Below are 22,983 nucleotides of genomic sequence, written 5' to 3'. Positions count from 1 at the left end.
TTTGATAATGTACATCTTAGAACTTAAACTGTTTTTAATTTCTTTTTTTTTTCAGATTTTAAAATTATACCGCTCTACTTTTATACCTTATTAATATATCTTAGTCTTGACAAAGCTATATAATAAAGAGTTTTATACTTAGCAAAATCGCTTACTAACAATGTCTTTACAAAATCGCTCTCCTGTAAGTTTAGGCAACTGCTATAGTAGATACCACCATTTAACAGTTGCTTCAACCTCTTGTCTAACTGTCTGATAATTAAAGTAGTTCCTAATAGACGGCTTTGTGCAATTATGGATATCCCGATCAAACTTTTCATTTCAGAGGAACGCGATTCTGTGTTGATAATGTTAGTCTATACTTTATTTGTCCATGCTCTTGAAACCATTAGCCAACCAATTAGCTTATGGCGGGCATTGAAGGGTCGTTCTTTGAAATCAGATTATTAAATATTATTTCAATATAAGCCCATCAATCTAAAAGCGACTAGGGAATGAAAAAAACCGATAAGGGAATGACAAGGAATGACATAATGACAATGAATTTCGGAACAATTAGTTCCAAAATAATACACTGAATCATAGAACGCTCTTAGCAAGTTAATGTTATTTTTAAGATCTATAGAACGAAGTGCCAAGCGTTGATTTTAGTTGAAACCCCAGTCCAAAGGGATGGAATGAGAACCAGGGGAAAATAAATAAGTATGTCTTTGATCAACTGTTATGATTACGATAATTTTACTTAATCCATGAAAGTAAATAATCATTTACTTGACCCTTTCGGCCGCCATCGCAACCTTGTTTCACAACCAGTTGTCTATGAGGGTTTTTTAGTCTTTCATGGCAACCAATTGTGATATAAGAAGATTTATTCCTGTTACACAACCAGTTGTCAATGAAGAAAAAAATCGCCGCCATCGCAACTGTGTTTCACAACCAGTTGTGACAGAAGAATATTTATTCCTGTTACGCAACCAGTACTGTAACGGGTTTAGTATCACGTGTCGTCCATAGCTGTCACGATGCGTACTGACAGAACGGCCGGAGGGGACATATCGCAGTATTTACTGTACGTTTATAATATAGTACTTATATTAAGGGATCACAATACCTATTTATTACGGAAATCTAGATTTCTCGATTCCAGATCTCAGTTTGTGATAAATATTGTACTCCCTCAATATACTACACTAGTTAGACGATCAAAAGATATAACGATATTTGATAATTAGCAGTAAATCACAGTGTATACCTATTGTACATTAAGGTACTGTAACACATGCTCTTAAATAGCATGCTTTTTGTAAGCCTGAGGCACAAAAGCGGTTGGTGCTCTGAGATTTAAGCAGAAATTACAAAGCTTAAAAATATCTACTATGGTTGTAAACAAAGAAAATTAAGTCTTCTGTAGCAACTAGGCTTTTTGAGATTTTCCTTTTTCGCAACTGGTTGTGTAACAGGAATAAATCTTCTTATATCACAACTGGTTGCCATGAAAGACTAAAAAACCCTCATAGACAACTGGTTGTGAAATACGGTTGCGATGACGGCCGAAAGGTACTTGACATATGATTTAACATTGTACATGCCCATGAAGAATACATTTTATATCAAAACACACGGGAATGAAAATCACAGTGAACCAAAGCCAGGGGAACGATATTATGAAATCGTTTATTTCAGCCCATAATTACATCACAAACAAATGAAAATACAATACAAATTAACTTAAATTAAAAACAGTCAAAATAACAAACAAAATAAAAAAAACGGTAAGAATAGCATATATTTTTAAGAAAATAAGTTAACTGAATATCAATATACTTAGTAATTTACCTCTAGTTTTATGTCAACCTAATATCCTAAGAGCATTTATTAGAAACATATTAAGAAGTTCGAAATGTCACGAAACGTTTAGTGTGACTTCCTCGGATTTTATGATATCTTATTTTTCTTTGAAAGTGATTTTGGAAGAATTTTATATCAAATGTTAACACTGACACCTATTCCACAATACGGTTTAAAAATTGTATGGATATATAACGACTTTATAAAATTTTTAATAACATACGAGATCAGTTTTCGTGTCACCGCCGCGCGTGGTAACATAAACATGCAGTACTCGGTAGAAAGTTACCTTTACGTCTGGCAGCCTTTTTAACGCTATTTTTTTAGAACAGCAATACTGTGTTGGTGTCATATTTGCAAATGGCTGAAGGGAGAAGTGTTGTCGAAAATTATTTATTTGTGTTAATTAAAGAAAAAACAAAGGTCAACCTTAACGCGTCACCGCCGTGTTTGAGTTTTAAAAGTCAGTACTCATTTCACGTTATTGTTTGTAACATAAGATATACCTACTACATTCGAGATTGAGCTAATTATTTAATATTTGCAAAGTCAAAGGTAATTTTTAGGTAATACCGAACATGTTTCAAATTGTCACGACAGTGGCCTCAAAATTCTGTCCCCACCACGGACTTTTGAATCCATGTTCGTGACATATAGACATATTTGATTAATTTAGAGGCATAGTCACTCTTTAGAAATGGATTTTATTAGATACGTTCATTTGTTATTATTGCCCAACTGCCAAAGCAGAAAAATGGTTTCCGCGTGTATGTGGATGTATGATGTGTATCCGGTTCTTTGTCACGCTCTACAGCGCTAGTTTGACGAATTTCAACGTATGAGCTGTCATTCGATGTGTCGTAGTTATACTTAGGCTATATTAAAAATATTGTATAATTCAAAATAGTGGAGTTGGCCGCCAAAATGCTGAAACGTCACGACTGAGGGACACTTTGTGATTATGTACTCATTTTATTTACTTTTCCTGAGGGTATTAAGCTTGACCATATGCATCAAAAAATGCTTTTTATACGTAACAATATGTGAAAAATAAAAAGCTTTTATGAAAAAATATTTTTCTGGACACAATTTAAGAATCACCCTGATTGTTTGAGTAATTGTTTAAAAGTTATTAGTTGAATATTACATATTTCAGCGTAATAAAAATACTTACTTCACTTTTTTTTGGTAGTTTTCGTTGTTACCATATTACTTACTTTTTTCTTTTTTTATATGTAGGTAGTTCCCACTGACAACTGTGATTCACTATCATCCGAAAAATTGGTCGTCGGAAAACGGCACCCTGTATTTCCTGCCTCAACAATATATTACTAAATAAAATATGATAACTAACAATGTAAGATACCGAATTTAAAAAGATAGGTAGTGTTATACTTACAATTAACTATACTATTAACATCTTCCAAAAATCAACAATAAAAATTGGCTATATTGTAGTCTCAGATTTATTACAATTTACAACAATATATTTTTTTATTTTCTAGTAGCAAGTAATAACGCCATCTTTTTTATTTTCTAAGAATTAAGTTTCTGGCCGACCACGTATAATCGTAGTTAACTTTTGTAACGCTAGATGGAGCTTTCACCTACACGTGCGCCGCGGACTCCGCGGAGCGCTTCCATGTGTGCGTGCTAGCGGGGAGTGAGGAAGCTAGCGGGCGTGGCTTACGAACCGGTATTCGCGGCTTTAGTAGGCCCTTAAGTATATGAATCTTATATCAACTCGTTTTATTTCTAGAAAGGCATTAGCAGCAAACGATTTCTACAATATTATACTCCATAAATACAACGTTACTTTTACATTTTTGCTCAATAAATACAATGTAAGAAAAAAAAAAATCCTAGGTATAATTCATTCATGTATGGTTTCACAAAACAGTTCGGCAGGTTCTTAATTGATGCAAAATAGTTTGTACATGCCTAGCGTTAAGCCTCTTTAATGTTATTACTCAAATAAATAAAAATGATTCAAATAAATTTGGAACCCATTGTCATTTAATATATCAAAGGATACATTTATATAAGTACATACTCCAAGTATTTTTTCATTATTATAAGTAATTTAGAACAACATGGGCCGCGGAAAACCAGTCACAGAAGAAGTCAGGAAAATTATAATTTCCAGTAGTGAGAGTGGAAAATCTACCAACCAAATCTCCAGAGATTTATTACTGCCAAGATCTACTGTCCAGTCAATCATCCAGCATCGCAAGAAACACGGCACAATTTCGTGTTTGAAGAAGTCTGGTCGACCGTGTATGACGAGTGCAGCTGAAAACCGAGTTTTAAAGAAAATTATCAAACAAAACCGCCGTGCTCATGCGGGGGAACTTACCGTAAAATGGCGTGATATGATCCAGAAAGACGTTTCAGTGGATACCTGCAAAAGGGTTCTCAAAAGAATGGGATATGGTTTTTACACGGCCAAGAAAAAACCTTTACTAACGGAGTTACAGAAAAAGAAGAGGCTGAAATTCGCTCGCGAGCACTCAAACTGGACTACTGAGCAATGGCGTCAAATAATATGGAGTGATGAATCAAAATTCGAAGTAACTGTCGGCGACGAACGAAAAAAAATCGTTCGAAATAAAGACGAAGCATTCATCAAGGACTGCATTAAGAGAAAAGTGAAGTTTCCTGGGTCTGTGATGATATGGGGTTGTATGTACAAGGGGTAGGCCGCCTGCATTTTGTAGAAGGGACTGTTGAATGCAGTGAAATACCAGGACATTTTGAAAACCAGTTTAATTCCATCTATTCCAAGCTTGAAATATGAAAATGTCTACACTTTTCAACAAGACGGGGCATCTTGCCATACTGCGAAGACCACGAAGACTTGGCTCAAGTCTAAAGGAATCCCCACTATGGAGTGGCCATCGAATAGTCCAGATTTGTCACCCATTGAAACATTATGGAGATAATTGAAAAAAAAAAAAATACGCAAGTTTCCATCGAGGCCAAAAAGTGATTTAAAAGAGAAAATCGTCGCTGTCTGGGAGTCTATAACCCCAGAAGAGTGCGAAGAGTTGGTAGCGACGATGCCATTGAGGATCAAGGCTGTTCTTAAGAGTAAAGGCGAGACAACTAAGTGGTAGGCGAACTATTTTGCGTACTCAATAGCCGAACTATTATGCGTTGTAGTTGATAGAAGAATTGTATTTTTTATTGCAATACATGAATATTTTTTTGTTGTATTATATAGGAAATAAAGTTGATTAATTTTACAACACTTGTTTTAATTCTTGCTCCTATGCTACTAAAATTACTTACTAGATTTGACTTTGAATAAAAGTTACTTTCAATTTTAAATAGTAGCCGAACTTTTCTGCATTGGGGCTCGTACTATTTTCGTCACGATGATATGGTGAAAAAGTTACTCGCCCATAGAAAAAGTCAAGGTCAGACAGCCAAAATGTAAGAAACAGCCAATTTATTTTCTCGATTTCCTGGTTGGTCCCATAGTAAAAGTTGCTCAGTATGACCTATATATTCAACCAGTTAATTATCGCAGGTGACTAAATAAATACCCTGTATTTATCTGATGGCGAGTAATCGTATATTTAACTACATATATAAATAAATAGGGTGCCATAGCCATATTTAAGACTAATTTTCGCACAATAAATCACAAGTTCAACCACCTCTGCAGAGGTCTACAGAGCTCTGTAGTTATAATTATGACTTATGACGAAGTCAGTCCTAAGAGGTAGACTACACACACACACACACACACACACACACAACCAAACAAACACACACACACACGCATGCGTTCCAGTTTGCGATTGTTTTGAGTACACAAAATTTTCAACACTATATAATATTTTTATATATAATTTTAATCATAATGTAAATGGTATGTTAAACTTTACTTTAGCTTAAGTTCATACTTAATATATTCACCGAAATATTTGTTTAAATGATATGTGCAGTTACTATTTATAAAATAATAATAGTTAGTAGCGGGGTCTTCTGCGACAAGTATTTAAAATATTTACTAGGATATTCCAAGCATAACTTATTGTGAATTGTGAAATGTTGTAACTAAAATAAACAATTTTAATTTAACATTTTCTTTTTATTACAATCGAGCGCCGTTGACATATATGGGTAAAGTATGACCGCACAACAGTAACTATAGTCGGTGTAACTATTGCGTAACCTAAGATCACATATTTGACAGTTATGAATTATATAATTATAACGTTAAGCTCTTAAAAGAACAAATACAAAGTAACATAAAATTAGTAAGATACTTCTAAAATAAGACAACTAAAACTAAACCTAACTAAAAAATTAAAAAATCCCTAAAACCTACCTTCTAAGCCTAGGCCCCTCGCCAAGGTGCCCATCACGCAGGCAGCGTTCCCGCGCTGTATTGCGATAGCAATCCTCTGCGCGAGAAAGCTGCCGGCGCGAGATTGCCTGTTGCCTCCCTCAACCGCTTCCCAAGTTGCTTAAGGAGCCCACGCGCTCCCCCACCCCACGGCCTGAGTGTCTCGACGCCAAAAGCTACGAACTCGTAGTTGGCGCCGAGATATTTGTAGGCCTGAACCGTTCTCAGGCGTCCGCCGCTGCGCCGGAATTTCTGCTGGTCGCTTGTGTGTAGGATGCTGCCAGCGTGTCGGTGCAGGTAGCATCCCACACCAGCGCGCGGCCCATTCTCCAGGGGATCAACGTTAAGGTATCAGTTAAACGGTTGGTCTTAGGCTTATATACCCGGACCTAGATAAATATAGACTGCTACATTATTAAAATGATCAAAAACATTTACCAGTACCGGTACACATCGGTATCGGTTTTACCGGTAGATAGTACATATTGAAAATTATTATAGTTTAGGAGAAATTAAAGTTTAAAGCTAGAGCACGCCAAAATTTGGGCACACATTTATGCTTATATTTTGCCCAGGATGGTTTTTTTCTGTGGCCTTAAATTCTAATCGCTGCAGCACAAGGAATAAATGATATCACGATATTTGTCAATTCTATCATTCGTTTTCATGATAACGAGATACGATACATAGCGAAATCACTTTACACTAATAGCCTTGGGAAATTTAATTAAGCTAACAAACTTGTGAAAATGTGAATATATCAGTCAACAATCGATTAGTTTTCGGAATTTCGCGGAGACGTTAATATAATAGTAAGCAGAAAAATTCAATATTCATCAATAATCGGTTTAATATATATGAGAAAGTATTCAGCGTAAATATAATATATTTTTTACATATTCCTCCTTCTTCTTCTTAACTATGTTAATTTTTAAGTTGTAAAAGTATAATAGTTATATAAATAATTTCGATTAGTTTACTGAAACTCTTAATTGATGTACATATAATAATTATTTTGTTATATTTATTTATAGGTAACAATCTTTACCGGTATTCAACACTTTAAAAAATGGTGGTAATAACTGAGAAAAAAAATCCACTAGCTACCATCAAAGCGAGGTATTTTTTTGGATTTTTTCAGTGGTTACCACTGTTTACGAGGTTAAATAACGACCCTTGTTAATTGCTTCATTTTTATCTAAAATGATTAACTAAATAGGATAATTGTGTGTGTATAGATTACGCCTTATCAATCGTACGGTAATAATGCAATTAAATAACTTATCAGAACTATGTAACGTCTCGTCATGATGATATTTAAAAAAAATGTTTGTCTTAAAAATGAGAACGATTATTTTACATAATATGTATCTTTTTGCGTAAAAACCAAACATTTCTTTACAATTTTAATATAGGCACCCCATGCCACTCGTGTATAGGTACAACCTACTTAATGAATTAATGATTCCCCGAACAATTTTTAGCAGTTTATCGATTCGCAGACAAAGTTTCGCCGAACATCTTTCCCAGAGTACTTTGCATTCGTAACTTTTGGTAGACTAACGTTTAGTAGACTCTTAAATAAATAAATAACAAATAAATATTATAGGACATTATTACACAAATTGACTAAGTCCCACAGTAAGATCAATTAAGGCTTGTGTTGAGGGTACTCAGACAACGATATATATAATATACAAATATTTATAAAGACTTAAATACAAAGAAAACACCCATGACTCAGGAACAAATATCCGTGCTCATCACACGAAATAAATGCCCTTACCAGGAATTGAACCCGGGACCATCGGTTTCATAGGCAGGGTCACTATCCACTAACCAGACCGGTCGTCTCTTGGTTCTTATTTGGGGATTGCAGAACCAGTACTAGTACTGTATTTCCCTGGTCAGGGTTTGCTCCTGGTTCACATACCGTCCAGTTTGCTTCTATGTAAATATTGTAAATTAGCAGTACAATTATAAAAAAAAAAGATCTAGCAGAGCAGGCACTTACTAAACTTAAATATTTTAATTTAAGTAACTTTTTACATTTGATACATTTTTTTAAGTTGTCGTTAAGTTATTTCCGAAAAGTACATTAGCAATTGCGGCACTGAAATGATCGATTGAAATATGTTGGACCTAGGTCGGTAATACTAATACGAGTACTTAATATCAAAAATCGCATGCGATTTGTTGCAAAGTGTATGGTGCCCTTTTCAGGTACGTTGTATTTATTAATAGATAATACATTTAATTTAACATACACAATTAATAGCTATATTATCAAAAATAATACATACATTTTCATACACACACAGTATCAATCTATATATATGTACACTTACACTCAAAAAGAAAAAATCAGTTAATTTAAAGCTGCCATTATTTTTAGAAATTATGCAAAAATTTCTGAATGTTTAAGTTTTGTAAGACTAGGTAATGTCTAATAATGTAACGTATTCATAAAAATCTTCATTCTCGCTAATAATTAAGGCTACGTCTTCAGCTGATATCCGAGAATTTCTAATAACAATATTATTACCAAATGATCACTCTACCTACCATCTTTGGATCAATGGTTTCTCTTGTAATTGTGACGGTTACCAAATTAAACGATCATTATACGAAATATAAATCTGCGTAGGTATCAATGGTCCTCCTATAGACTACTCTGGGTAATGAAATTCAGCCAAACGTTACTCTGTCAAAGGACTTGTCTGCGAATACGACGCTATTAATGAAATCCAATCCTTGTTCTCTTCTCATGGGTTCCATTAGGAAATGCTCCGTGTACTGAATTTGTATGGCAAAGCCGGGAATTCCCGCTTTCTTTATTCTTTATTCTTTCTTTATTGCTTTCTTTTGGTACTATTATTGTATAGAAAACCATCGTCGCACCTGGGAGTACACCCTAGTTTCTGTACAGTCAGCATAAATAATAGCGGATGAAACAAAACGCCAAAAGTATCTAATATTCCGGATAACTTTTACAAATATAGATAAATCTCTAAAATTCACGTTCAAAAGTATATCTTTTAGAGCTTTAATTATTTTACATATAGAATTATCACTGTTTGTTACGCTGTTACAGAATGGTCAAAACTTTTGAAGCGTTGTTTGATCCGTTACTTATTTTGATGCTGACTACGCTGTACCATACGCAATTTGTTACAATGTTTTAAATTTTTTCTTCAACCAAACCATGATAAATAAGTATTTAACTGGCTTTTATTTCATGAATAAAGTACCGTGCCCATACAAATACTAAAAATTGTCAGTGGCAAACGGATCAGTACTATACTTTCTGTGTACTATATCTCTCGCGTCGATGATGATGATGATGGTATCTATGACAGTTCTTTCAAAAAGTCTCTTTTGGTTAGGCTTAAATAAAAAAAATATTGAAGAAATATGTTTTTACGTAGTTTTGGTACTTAAATGTTCTAATTCTAAATAAATTAATATGCTAAACTTCCAAAAATGTCTAAGTATGTACAAACATTTTATGTGACCGCAATTCCATATGAAATTGAAGTCGGTTAATAAAAATGAAATGTCATAGGGACCATCATTCGACACCAGAGGTATAATCCAACTAAATGTTATAGCAGGGAAGACGGAGATGCTAAATTTGTAGTTACTCGAGCGTCGTAGAGGAAGAATAACAGGTTATATAATGTTTTCTTTTCCAGTAGTCAGGGAAAAGTCTAAAAAAATTTAAAAATATAAAAAAATATCACAAGGAGTTACTCGAGCGCGTCAAATATTTAAAGAGGATATTAAGTGGAGCCTACAAATGATCCTATTAAAGAATGACGTTTCGGAAATAGCCAGCCAGCAATAAACAGGGTACACACTTTTATATTTTTTCAAATTGTCATCGTCATCCGAGGACGTATCGTTGTATTCCCCATCAGCTAGATCCATTGGGTCGTCAATTAACGTGGTGGTTCAACCTCAATATCACAAAAAAGAAATCCTTATTACAAGTAATCATTTATTCTAGGACCTATGCAACGATAACTCTACTTAGCACGATATGGCAAAAAGTCTGCAGTCTTAAAGTGAAATAATTGGATAGCATAGCTAAGTTGGCACGAGTCGCATAAAGCTCATTCATATACTGAGGCTACAAATGCACACGGATTTACCGGTTCTACTTTCTGGCAATATTTTTTGTCGCAAATGCCCCGACAACGTGCTGTTGTAAATATAAAAACAGGTTGGGTATTTTTCTATTTATTGACCTTAATTACGAATATTGTTCCCACGTGGTTGTAACTACCGTAAGTGACATTGAATAAACAGTCGAAACTTGGAATTTAAATATTGCACGAGAATACGTTAAACATGTAACGAATTTTTGAATTCCACTTACGGTTGCTATGGTTATAGCCTGATACGGCAGTAAGCAAGTATATTTATGGGTATATCTTAAAATAATGCAGGTATGTAAATGTCTAAACAAGAAAATCATGTGACTCATTAATCAGTCAATATGGAAATAAGGCGAAAGACTAAGGTTTTTTGTTGTATACATTTCTTTAATATCCATATGGAATACAAATTCGAACATTAATAATCTTAATTTAATCTGTCATTTTAATCGGTTACTGCAGACTATACCAACTCGATAAATATGTACCTTCAAACTTTTGAAATTCTATGTGAAATAAGTACGTACTTTATTCTCTGTATCCAATTATCAAAAAAGTTGGTATTTACTCGTATTTTTTTTATTGGTAATACAATTATATATATAATTTTGTATTGGTAATACAAGGTGGGTCAAAAACGTTTCAGAATAAGTTCTCTTCTGCGGACAACATCATAAAAGTAATGGACTCAGATAAGTACATTATAACGTTTTTAGGGTTTTCTTAGTTGAGTCTACAAGTAGGTACTAAACATATGTATATAGTTAAGCAATTTAAGCATACAATAAAATGCGTATGCATACAATAAAATGTTAAGCTGATACAAATCTCAACGTAGTAACTTAATATACAATTAGTTTCGTTGGTTGGTAACACATAGTTTTCGCTTGGCAGGCAGAGGTAAGTCAGTCAATCAAACAACATTCAAGGACATGTAAATTTAGCAAAGCCACGTTAATTTTCTTTCTGGCATTTATAGTTTAGAATTAAAATATAATAATAATCACTTCGAAATTGATAAAACAGACCAATTCTATGTATACTGATATTAGATCGACATTTTTTCAAAGGTCTACAAACTGGGTGTCACAACTAATACATCATAAAGAATATACATTTTCAAACAAAAACTTGTGTGCACCTTAAAATAGCAGAATACAACATGCATGAAAAAGAAACAACTAAGTACCTTTCATACTTAAAATTAACAGCTTACTAATAGTTACAAAATTGAGATTTTTTTTAAATATGAACAATATTGAGAAAAAAAAGATTGAATTAAATAATGAAAAAAAAGAATTATTAAAATAATATAACTCTTAGTTTTGATTTGACTGAGGCCAAACAATGAGAGAATATGTCTAAACTAGCTCTGATGCCAGTATATGATACGATTATTCTATACAGACTATATTATATTAAATAAATGATGTCATTCAGTTGCGGTGCATTTCGCTCGTACTTCCCCGTAGTCCGTATATGTATTGGAGATAGCGAGCCTCACAATAACTAATTGACATAATTCAGTTATAATTCTGATGTCAGTGAAAGTTCGAATTAGCCTGAGAGTTTGTGAAAATGATAATAACGTAGTAACATTTTTAGTTAGTTAATACAATACAATACATAGGTATACAAACATTTTTGGTTACACTACGGACGTCTCAAATGATATAAGTAGGTATAAAATTATCGGAGTGTTTTTATTACTAACAATTACGTAAAAAGATTAAGGTTTACCCATTTTTAGGGTTCCGTACCAAAACCATAACGGTTTTTATGTTTGAAAGACTAATGCTAAAAATTGTATTAATGTTAACCATATTATTGTAGGTATACAGTACGTACATACTTTATTAGTTACTCTGCCCCACCACGCATTACAATGTAACTGGTACGATGGGTAAAGTATTACAATTACTTACAATATTCTTGCGTCACAAATTCCAAATCAGCTTCTCCTAGATGGGTTTCTTTTATTTCGGGCATTTTTTATGTGACCCTTTTTGCCACTTCGTTATAGGAAGTCAGGATTGCGAGCCATTTACATCCTTATAGGAGAAAAAAAGTGCCCCAAGCATAACATACATTTTTCAAACTTTCCATTTTGTTACTGCCATACAAAGTATATGGGGAAATGGTAACACAATTGGAAAAAAACTCTGGGTAATTTTTCATATTAGGACTGAAAGATGTGATTCTGAGTAGAAATAACAGAAAATTTATGAAGAATACAAATTAATGAAAGCGGTGTTTTTTTAAGGAAACGCTCTTCAATAGCTGTTACGGCTGTTATACGTGGTGGGGATGGGGCCAATGATTTATAAGATCAAGATAGGTTATAGGCGTTCCAAAATTGAAGCGCTTACCTTGGGACCAATTGTACAAGTTGCCTTTAGTTGCACCTGGACAAACGAGAAATGTGCACATGCTAAAGAGCTCGCGCTCACCGAAAAAAAAAGAGACAAGCTTATGTTTAACAACGAGTATTACAAAGACTAGTGGAATGCGAAGAGTACTAAAAAAAAAAGATTTCTTCGTAGGTAGAAAAATCTTTATGTAAGGATTTTTTGTGCTCCTTATATAGATTATCATTCACGACGACGCGTGCCTTGACTTATATTGTCATGTTATTAAAGGTCGGATTTGACAAATCTGCGCGTCATTGTGGATGACACGATCTTGTATAAATGAGTATAAACAATTATATATCGTTATATAATATTATTTGATGGGACACTATTTGTTAGAGAATTAAAATCAATTACATGAAAGATGTCTATGGCTAGGTCGATTTGTGGTATTTTCGATCGGTTTTTTATAGTCGTGTAAATTTTTATAAAGTGGCTAGTGAGGAGGTTAAATAAGTGACATACACGATTGCAGAACAAATAATATTGAATCGATAATAACATTAATAACACTAAACGGCTGCCTGACCTTAAATGAAATAGGTAGTTGTTGAATACTTCTAGTAGGTAAATACATAGGTATATTAAATTTTGTGACTAGGTATTCAATCATGGTAAACTTGATCGGATATTAAGCTCGATTCACATTTTGTCTCATGAGTTGTGTCGTGACGTATCGGAACAGTAAGGTTGCGTTCACGTGCAGCGTCAGAGAAATGTTAACGCAAATGTGTGAAACTGATTATCGTTCAGGGTCATAACCGCAAAAATCAAACTTTATAAATTTCGATCAACTATTTTAGTCACTCTAATTACGCCATAATTGCAGTAAAAGAGAAAGATGCCCGTAGTTTGCGAACTTTGGTGTTCGCGGTAGCCCCTCTGATGCATCACGACATAACACATCAGACAAATGTGAATCCGTCTTTAGGTTTTATTTCAATAGCAATCTTATTACTTAATACTTCTAATCTTCTTTGACGTTTCACAAATATTTGATATGAGGCACTTTATTTGTAAGTAATGTTAAGTGTTAAATAAACGCCGTTCAAGGATTCTTACCAGGATTGACTGCAATGCAACACATTTAAATTATGCATACAATGTTATGTTCGCCAAGCAAGCACGTTATAGTACCTATAATATAGTCACGGTTTTTAATTGTCAATCCATTTAGGTTTTATTTATATCGGTATTTTCAGGGAAAAGTAAGTTTTGAACAAGCAGATGACCGTAAACCCTAAATGGTTCAACAAAAAAAGCCTAAACACAAATTTGTCCGCAATTCGCAATACAAAATCGGCCCGTTTGATATGAATGATATGATGATATGTAAAATAGTAATGTTGCACAATACATACTCACGCCGGCGAGATCCCATTTTGCTATAAGTTATTGCTGACCTATGATGGTCGTGGTTTTATCATTTGACATCGTAGCCATCATAATCACTCTATTATAAAGTTTTTTAAATGATTTCTTAATGCTACCTTACTTGTGGGTGATTGATTAGTTCAGTGTTAATATATACAATGTTAAAAATGGAATATTTGAAAAAAAAAAATACAATTTATATAATGCACATTTATGAAGGTATGTAATATTTTAAATAGAGGAAAATAATACTACCGCAACGGGTAGGTATATGACCTTTTTGTTAGACATCATTCAAATAGTAAGTACTTACCTACGATCTGCGTCGATACTAAAAAGTTATATTGAGGTTTGTTAGCTTTTGATATATAAGCGAGTAAAGGGTTGCGGATAGTTGTTAAGAAATCAATGCAAAGTAGTGTTATGCAATGCTGTACTGTGGTTAATCTGCGCGAGGTCAGCGAGGCGTGCGAGTCCTTGAACTATGGCGTGCTAATCGCCTCGTTCAGTGCTCATCCCTCTTCGATACCGTCGAGCGTTGGCTGCGTGACGTAGCCTATCTTACGAGTAGCCGACCATAAGTAGAACACTTTCGTTTATAACTTTCACTTACGAGTAGCAACCTATAAATTACCCAAGCAAAGGAACTTAGGAAATTTTAAAATAAACATTGTTTTATAAAATTTAGATTTCCTTATGATATCCAACCCGCTTTATACCAATAAAGTAAATGTAAGTTACCAATCAATAGTTAAATAAACTTACATTTTAATTAAAAAGTACCTCAATGTAATGTTGAAGCAGATACCAAATGTTACTTATTTGAAAATGAATCATTTATATGGAAAGACGCTGTAATGAGTCTAATAAAAGCTAACAATTTTTTTTCTTTTCTCGGAAACCATTCCTTCTTCATAACTTTTGATAAATTGAACTTACAATCCTAAATAGAGAATGTTTAAAAAAAAGTAATGCCACGAATCGAAACATTCTATACTAGAAATCATATGTCATGCGAGCAAACCGTTCACTTAAAATATATAGGTATCATCAAATGAATTCTTTAAATGAAGAATAAAAATGTGACGTTTGAAGAAGTTGAATGAATAAATTGTACTTACCACCTTCTCCTCCGCGACCTCGTTATTGTTGTTGTTGCTCCCATATTTTAAGGCACCGTTTTCCATGACCACAACTGATCGTCGGGTTTCTTATTTATGTTTTCTACTAATACAGTATTGTATTCATGTGATATTTTTATTTAGGCAGTCTTTCATGTTTTACTTGTGAACCGTATGAATTCCGTTCGTTGTAACGACGTTTAGAATGATTACATTATTAGACTAATTAAAAATCACTGAGCCTTCCTGTAGGTACACCAGCCCACGCGATTCCACATCTGATTAGCTGAACGTGATCTGAACTTAACGCACACGTTTTAAGTAGCACACATATAATTACTTGTCATTTTTTGCTTAATATCACAGTTTACCCTAGAATTCTTCTGTTACCGAATTGAGGTCAACGAAGTTTGGTTCTCGGGGAACTAATATTAAGTAAAATAGAAGATGGAGTGGGCGATAAGGCCAAGTTCCGCCACATGTACGGTTGAGCACATACAAACTATTAGGTATGTATATGTGTACAGTATGTTATGGAATTCTTGACAGTAAAACCTAGATTATAATGTGCATTTTGCTACTTTATGTGTGGCGAGATTTTTACCCAATTGTCACAAAAAGTTGAAACTTTATAACTATATTACATATTATATGTTAATGAATCCCATCGCACTAAAAAAATATTATGAGTTCTATTATTTTTAGGTCAATCATGGAATTGTAAACTTCTACTCTGATATTAAGATAATTATTCTTATACTATTAACACATTATGAAGAGGGGGCGGAAAGTCAGGAAATTAGAAAGGGACAGTAGATACGGCGCGCCGCGCGTAACTTGCGACGGAAAATTTGCGAACGCGCGGGTTTTAACGTTTTACCTCAATAACTCTGTATCTCTGTATCTATTTAAAATGTTGCTAGTCAAATCCCTCGGCTATATCGCTAGCTGTTTTATACTACAATTATACTGTTATGATATGCGGGTAACGGCATACTATTGATAATAAATAAAAATTAGACATATATTCGTGTTTTTTTTTCTATCGAGCCAACTATAACCTATTAAAGTTTTGGTTAAAGTCTGCCCTTGCAAATATTGTTTAATTTCCGTGAGATTTTTGTCTTAACATTTACCCTTGATTAAAATGTGTAAAATTTTAATTTAATAACTACAATTTTGCGGTACCTCTACCTCTTAAAAAACATAAATGTGCGTTGCTACGTTACTTCCTTGTAAACAATTTCCTTTGTTCTTATATAAATTAATTTTACACATTGAACGGGCAGCATTATTTTTAATTCTAAATTTATTTATCAAATAACGTTAAACACGTTACATTAAAACGGCATCTACTTTGTACACTTGGTTGCATTTATATATTTATTTATAAAAAATATTGACGTGAAAGTTTAACATTAGCTTTTAACTGGATTAATAAACCACATTGAAAAGTTATTAAGTTATTAACTGAACCATGTTCAATATTGACAGAGAGTTTTCCACCGAGCTGAACTTTCTTAACTCTGCAACATGTTTTACAAAAGATTACGTACCCGACACAGTTCACGAGATAACTTAACTACGAGCTTGTCTCAAGAAGCTAATGTTTCGTTGTATGTAACGAAAAGGCACTATTCCTAAAATTGTAGGCAACATGATAATTATAATATAAGGTCGTATCGGTTAAAGTCCGGTCCGATAAATGTTTATGTGGTAATTGCGCGAGCCAGGGCGGGCGGGCGACTCGCGAGCCGCGTCATACTGCGGCGGGCCGCGCCGCGCGCCGCCGCCGCCGCCGCCGCGCGCCCCGCCGACACGACCTCCCATGCTTCATGCTGCTCGCTACCCTACCCAGCACAGCGACATTTCGACCTGCTAGTTACACCGATACGCAAGACTTCTACATCCTAAGAAATGTTTCCTAGTATATTCAATGACTATATATTTATATACATTCATAGCACAAGGTACTGGTGGTACATTAAATGTAATGAAAAGTATTAATTGAATGCGCTAGATTTACTTAAAGAGTAAAATTCCGGCAACATACACGAGTTGCAGTATTCTTTTGGATGATAACGGCTTAAGTTTAACTGTGTTAGAAAGAGGGTTGAAGGCAGAGCAGGGCGGGGCGGCGCGGGGCGCGGGCCGCGGTCCGCATGCCCTTACCCGCTACCACCGACTATACCATCGCCGCGATACGCACCATCACTTTTTTGTATCGACACACGACCTTGGGCTATATTTTTAATATTAATTAGTTTACATTTAGGTATGTACTTACCTTATAATGGTGGCAGGGGGTAAACGAGCGCATTATATTTGGAAACAAAAGCCCTTCCAGAAAATATGTTGATGTGGTTTTATGTGCCTCGTCATAAGCAAATAAAAATAATCTTGAAAAGAAAGAAATCTTACCAGGTATTTCTAAAAGTTCCCTAAAGTAGCTAATATTTGGGTTCAACTATTATCGTAGCTTATTTTTATCTATAGTTATGAGATAATTTTTTATATTAAACTATCTAATATTAACATAGACCGGGGTAACAGAAACATAAAAATGTTGTAATAAATCTTTCTAAATGATACAAAGAGGATATGAAAGCCTGAGCATATGCCCATCTCTTCTCTACTATCTGTTTAAGGCGAAATAAAATGACTGATCTACTTTGCTTGTATTTTTTTGGAATTCACGCTCGTAATCCCCTACGGTTTTTTCAGCGTAGGGTTCTAGTCAGGACAGTAGGACACATGCATAAAAGAGTATGCAAATTATGCAATGGGTAGTAGAGTAGGTAATCCCTCTATAGTTTGCGCATTGTTTCCTGTCGCCTTTTTATTAAGAGGGCATATGACCCCAACGTTCCATTCACTGGGCTGACGTTCCCTTACATCTGTTCCTCCATACTTGGCAGTGCAGCCCGTCGATACCAGAAGCTTTATTTTTGGAAGCTAAGAAAATATTGATAGCTGAAAAATATTGATAATTCAGTACTTACACATTTTAACCCAAATCTTATATCTCCCAAATTTTCGAATAACACAACGAAATACCGATGTGTATCGAAAATAAGGCAAATTTGAGTCTAGCATTTACAAAAACCTAGCCAAAGCCCCTTATCAAGGTCTATAACTTTGCAAAAACTCATCGGATAAATTACATATTTGACATTGACAAGTATTTCTGTTTAATCTTATACCTTTAAACGAGCAATTCTTGTATATATATGTATATAGTACCTGGGCGACCGAGCTTTGCTGGGTTATAACTATTTATTGTAATATGGTGGTGTATAGGTGATAATCTTAACTACATTTTTTTACTAAATTAAACTTGTCTAAAACAATAAAAATTAAAAAATTATATATCAACTTGAACATATAAATAAAAAAAAAAACAAAAGTTAGTGTCACCGGGCGAGATTCGAACCCATAACACTCGTTTAGCAGTCCGCGTCTTAACCCGCTGGACCAGACAGACAGTGGCCGGCAATACGAAATTAGCGACCATATTCTGCGTAGAAAGAAAAACGCATGAAAATTCGAAAACACGCGTTTTCCCAAACATAAGACTAATCTAGATCGATTGTTTACCCCCAAAAACCCCCATATACCAAATTTCAGCAAAATCGTTAGAGCCGTTTCCGAGATCCCGGAAATATATATATATATATATATACAAGAATGGCTCGTTTAAAGGTATAAGATATTTCTGTGATCTCGGAATCGGCACTAACGATTTCGCTGAAATTTGGTATATGGGGGTTTTTGGGGGTATACAATCGATCTAGATTAATCTTATGTTTGTGAAAACGCGTGTTTTCGAGTTTTCATGCGTTTTTCTTTCGACGCAGAATATGGTCGCTAATTTCGTGTTACCGGCCATTGTCCGTCTGGTCCAGCGGGTTAAGACGCGGACGGGACGGCTAGAAACGAGTGTTACGAGTTCGAATCTCGCCCGGTGACCAACTTTTTTTTTAATATGTTCATGTTTATTTTTTTTTTTAATTTTTATTGTTTTAGACTAGTATAATTTAGTAAAAAAATGAAGTTGAGATTATCATCTATACACCACCATATTACAATAAATAGTTATAACCGAGCAAAGCTCGGTCGCCCAGGTACTTTTCATGAAATGTATAGGTAAGTGAGCTAAGAACATTTTAAGCGAATCAAACTTCTAGCTAAGTAATATGTCTGCAAACCTTGTTATATTACAAATTTCAAATATGAAGCGTCTTTCCGAGCAATGCACTCACAAAAAATAGAGGGACTAAGTTTTTAGCTATGTGCTGCATTGTTATTCTGGCAAAGTGTAAACTTCCCTGGCAGCCGCAATCGCGACATAGAGTACGTAGCCTTCACAACATACTGCTTATTAAATATTTACTAGTGCAGGTGTGTTACAATCGATACTAACTTAGATTTCAGCTGTTATTAAAAATTTTCAGTTATACAATTGTGACCAGGGATCGGAACCTTTTTTTTGCAATAACTTTGAAATAACCATATATTTCGGTTTATTTTATACTATAAATGTATAAAATCTCAGTTGTGTTTGTAGATAACGACTTCGTATTATTAGATTACCTAATTAGAAATGAAATATTTAACAAAGAACGAAATAGTACCGTTTTCGTTCCCATACAAAAAATACCGGTTTTCGATCCCTGATTGTGACATATCTTATGGTAGAAATTTTTATATTATATATAGTATTTTTTGAGAATTTAGATACAGTCAGAGGCATATGTTAGTTACTCCTTAATTGGCCCTTAATTTAGCACAAAAAAAAGTTAATGTAGTGAGTTTATGCATCCTTGACCCTCAATAGTCCTAATGATCTTTTGTTTAAAAAGAGGGTCAAATTGATGTATGTCTTGATGAATATTGCCTAATTAATGTTTTGACTTGAAAACCCGCTTGGTGCCTTTTGCTGATAACAACACCCCTATAATGCACGTGGAAACAATATGTTTACACTTTTGCACTTTTTTATAAGGCGAAAAATGTAAACATATCTTTGACGTCGACTGTACCTTATTGTCAATAGGAAAATCATGTTTTGCCTCAAGTATTAATGTCCATATAATGCAAACCCTTTTCTTGGCAAATAAAAATAAACATGGGTTAATGCCTAGCTTGTGTCGAATCTAGAAGAAAAAAAATGTAACGGTGGTAAGAAAATATATTTTATATTTTGCCAATAAAAGCTATCTATTACCTATTGATGTTTAGAACATTTGACAATTCAAAATTTGACACACAAAGTTCTCTGGTCGTTTATGAAGATATTATATACCAAAAAATGGTCCTTCTTTGCTCCAATATTCGGTCCAGTTTAAGTAAATTATAAATATTTTTTAACTATTCATTATTCATTCTTCCGATGAAATGATATGAAAAAAAAGAACATCTTATCTAATATACTCGTAATTATATCAGTAAATCAACATTGTGAAATAAGAGTATTATTGTTTTATATATTTGAAGCAATAAATAAGAATCAAAAGATACCCATTTTATCTTTGCTCCTACCTACATTTTTACTTGGAGGCGTATTGTTACCCCATTGTACACTAAATTAATATACGCATGCCAAATAGACAGATTAGTATAAACTTGGCCATAAGACCAATGTAGCAATTCGAAATATATATTTTTTCCTTTTCTTTCATCTGAGTATATAATACTTAAGCATATTAGACATTTTTTGAATTCGAGCATAATTACCCACAGGGGAGCAAAGTAGGACCATTTCACGGGAGTCAACGTATGTACACTGTAGTATTATTGAACACCGTAAAATATCTATATGTCGCAATACGCATGGGAGGGTTAAGTGCGGTTAAGGATAAAATAATCTTATTATATGAAGCGCTGGTGGCCTAGCGGTAAGAGCGTGCGACTTGCAATTCGGAGGTCGCGGGTTCAAACCCCGGCTCGTACCAATGAGTTTTTCGGAACTTATGTACGAAATATCATTTGATATTTACCAGCCGCTTTTCGGTGAAGGAAAACATCGTGAGGAAACCGGACTAATCCCAACAAGGCCTAGTTTACCCTCTGGGTTGGAAGGGCAGATGGCAGTCGCTTTCGTAAAATTAGTGCCTACGCCAAATCTTGGGATTAGTTGTCAAGCGGACCCCAGGCTCCCATGAGCCGTGGCAAAATGCCGGGACAACGCGAGGAAGAAGTATTCTATGTACTTGGTGTGTCAAATATAGTACCAAGATCTAACCATTGTTTAACTTCCCGGTATTATAAACGTTGTATTATTTTATGATGTATAACAAATTTATAATTTTACACACTCTTATAATGAGTTTATATACGAGTACCTGTGTGAGAGTTAATTGGTTCAGCGGCGCCGGGAAACTGACATAAACTAAACGTGTTATCTATCACTCACACAAGCGCCTTATCAATGATAAATAATAATTCAGGCGATACAGAGGAGTTTTCATTAATTGTGATAGTGATAAATTACGCGTGGTTTATGAAATTATGACAATCTGTACAATATTAATATAACGGCGAGGTGGAACCAGACGTGAGCACACGGCCAAGGCGTATAGACGTGTGCCAACTCCAATGATCGGTTATAGTCTGAGTAAAACCATATAATGTAATATTTAGTGAAATTTGATACATCTTTTTAATTCTCATTGAGAAACTTGTATATTTTTTGAATATCATGGTCTTCATCGTAACGCCTACTATATAGTAAATTATACACCACTGAAGAAGTTTGTACAACGCAATAATAATATTTGTGAAGCGCTAGATTTTGCCCAAAATGACCAAGAAACAAAAGAAAGTGAATGAACATCCGCCGAAAAAGAAAATGGAGGAGAAGGTTTCAATACAGGATCCACCCGGGTTAGTGGCAAGACTTGGATTCTTCTGGATGATACCTGCGTTTTTCAACGGGAATCGCAGGGACTTGGAAGAATATGATTTAATAGCAGCAAAGAGCATTTATGACTCGAAAATAACTGGAGACAAACTGGAAAGGTAAGTAAATAAATACATATAGGACATTCTTTCGCATATCGACCTAATCCCACATTATAAGGCTTGTGTTGTGGGTACTAGACGACATTATACATAATACATATATATATAAAACATCCATAATTCAAAAATAGATAAAAAAATGCCCTTACCGGGATCTAAACCGAGTGTAATATAATATTAAAAAACTATAATGCCACTTGGCATAACATTTTATGGCAAAACACAAACATTATAATCTAATCTAAAATTTAATGGAAGTAATGATTTAAATTTATTTTTTATATAGTAGGTATAAAGAAACATTCCATAACGCCTTTAGTTATATTATATTTTTATATACTTAACGTAATACTATATAGAATTATTATACGTATAAAGACATATCGTATAACACGTTTTGTCACGTTGTTTGTAAACAAATTCTATGTATCGCGGGTGCATTGCATTTTATATAATTAGTTTTCATATATTAGTTTGATATACCGGCATAATTGGCATTTTTATGTTAACTAGTATCTAACGTACTCTATCTAGCCTAATCCATTTTTTGTTAGATATCCGATTCGGCTAGGTCGCAGTTCTAACCTAACCTACTTTTTATTAAATTTTCGAACCTGTGGGGGCCGTAGAGTTTTAACTAAACCCGCTTTTCTGGAGATACTTGATATTGTTGTTGATTAGTTAACATT

The 22,983-nt window shown here is 34.2% G+C and overlaps 2 protein-coding genes across 2 annotated transcripts in view; one reads left to right on the top strand and one right to left on the bottom strand.

The window, feature by feature from the left end:
• LOC133521822 (potassium voltage-gated channel unc-103-like) overlaps window positions 1–15,599 on the bottom strand; it is a 64,120-nt gene extending 48,521 nt beyond the window's left edge. The window contains exon 1 of the mRNA XM_061856915.1: window positions 15,272–15,599. Coding sequence (XP_061712899.1) covers window positions 15,272–15,337 — 66 coding nt within the window. The 5' untranslated portion in view covers window positions 15,338–15,599. The remainder of the gene's footprint in view (window positions 1–15,271) is intronic.
• A 5,983-nt stretch (window positions 15,600–21,582) lies between these two features.
• The window catches only part of LOC133521770 (ATP-binding cassette sub-family C member 4-like), a 47,732-nt gene continuing 46,331 nt past the window's right edge, over window positions 21,583–22,983 (top strand). Inside the window, exon 1 of the mRNA XM_061856841.1 lies at window positions 21,583–22,291. Within this exon, the coding sequence (XP_061712825.1) occupies window positions 22,074–22,291 (218 nt within the window). The 5' untranslated portion in view covers window positions 21,583–22,073. The remainder of the gene's footprint in view (window positions 22,292–22,983) is intronic.

The sequence above is a fragment of the Cydia pomonella genome, chromosome 1, assembly GCF_033807575.1.
Source record: "Cydia pomonella isolate Wapato2018A chromosome 1, ilCydPomo1, whole genome shotgun sequence".
Classification (NCBI taxonomy): domain Eukaryota; kingdom Metazoa; phylum Arthropoda; class Insecta; order Lepidoptera; family Tortricidae; genus Cydia; species Cydia pomonella.
This window is presented reverse-complemented; position numbering and strand designations above follow the sequence as displayed.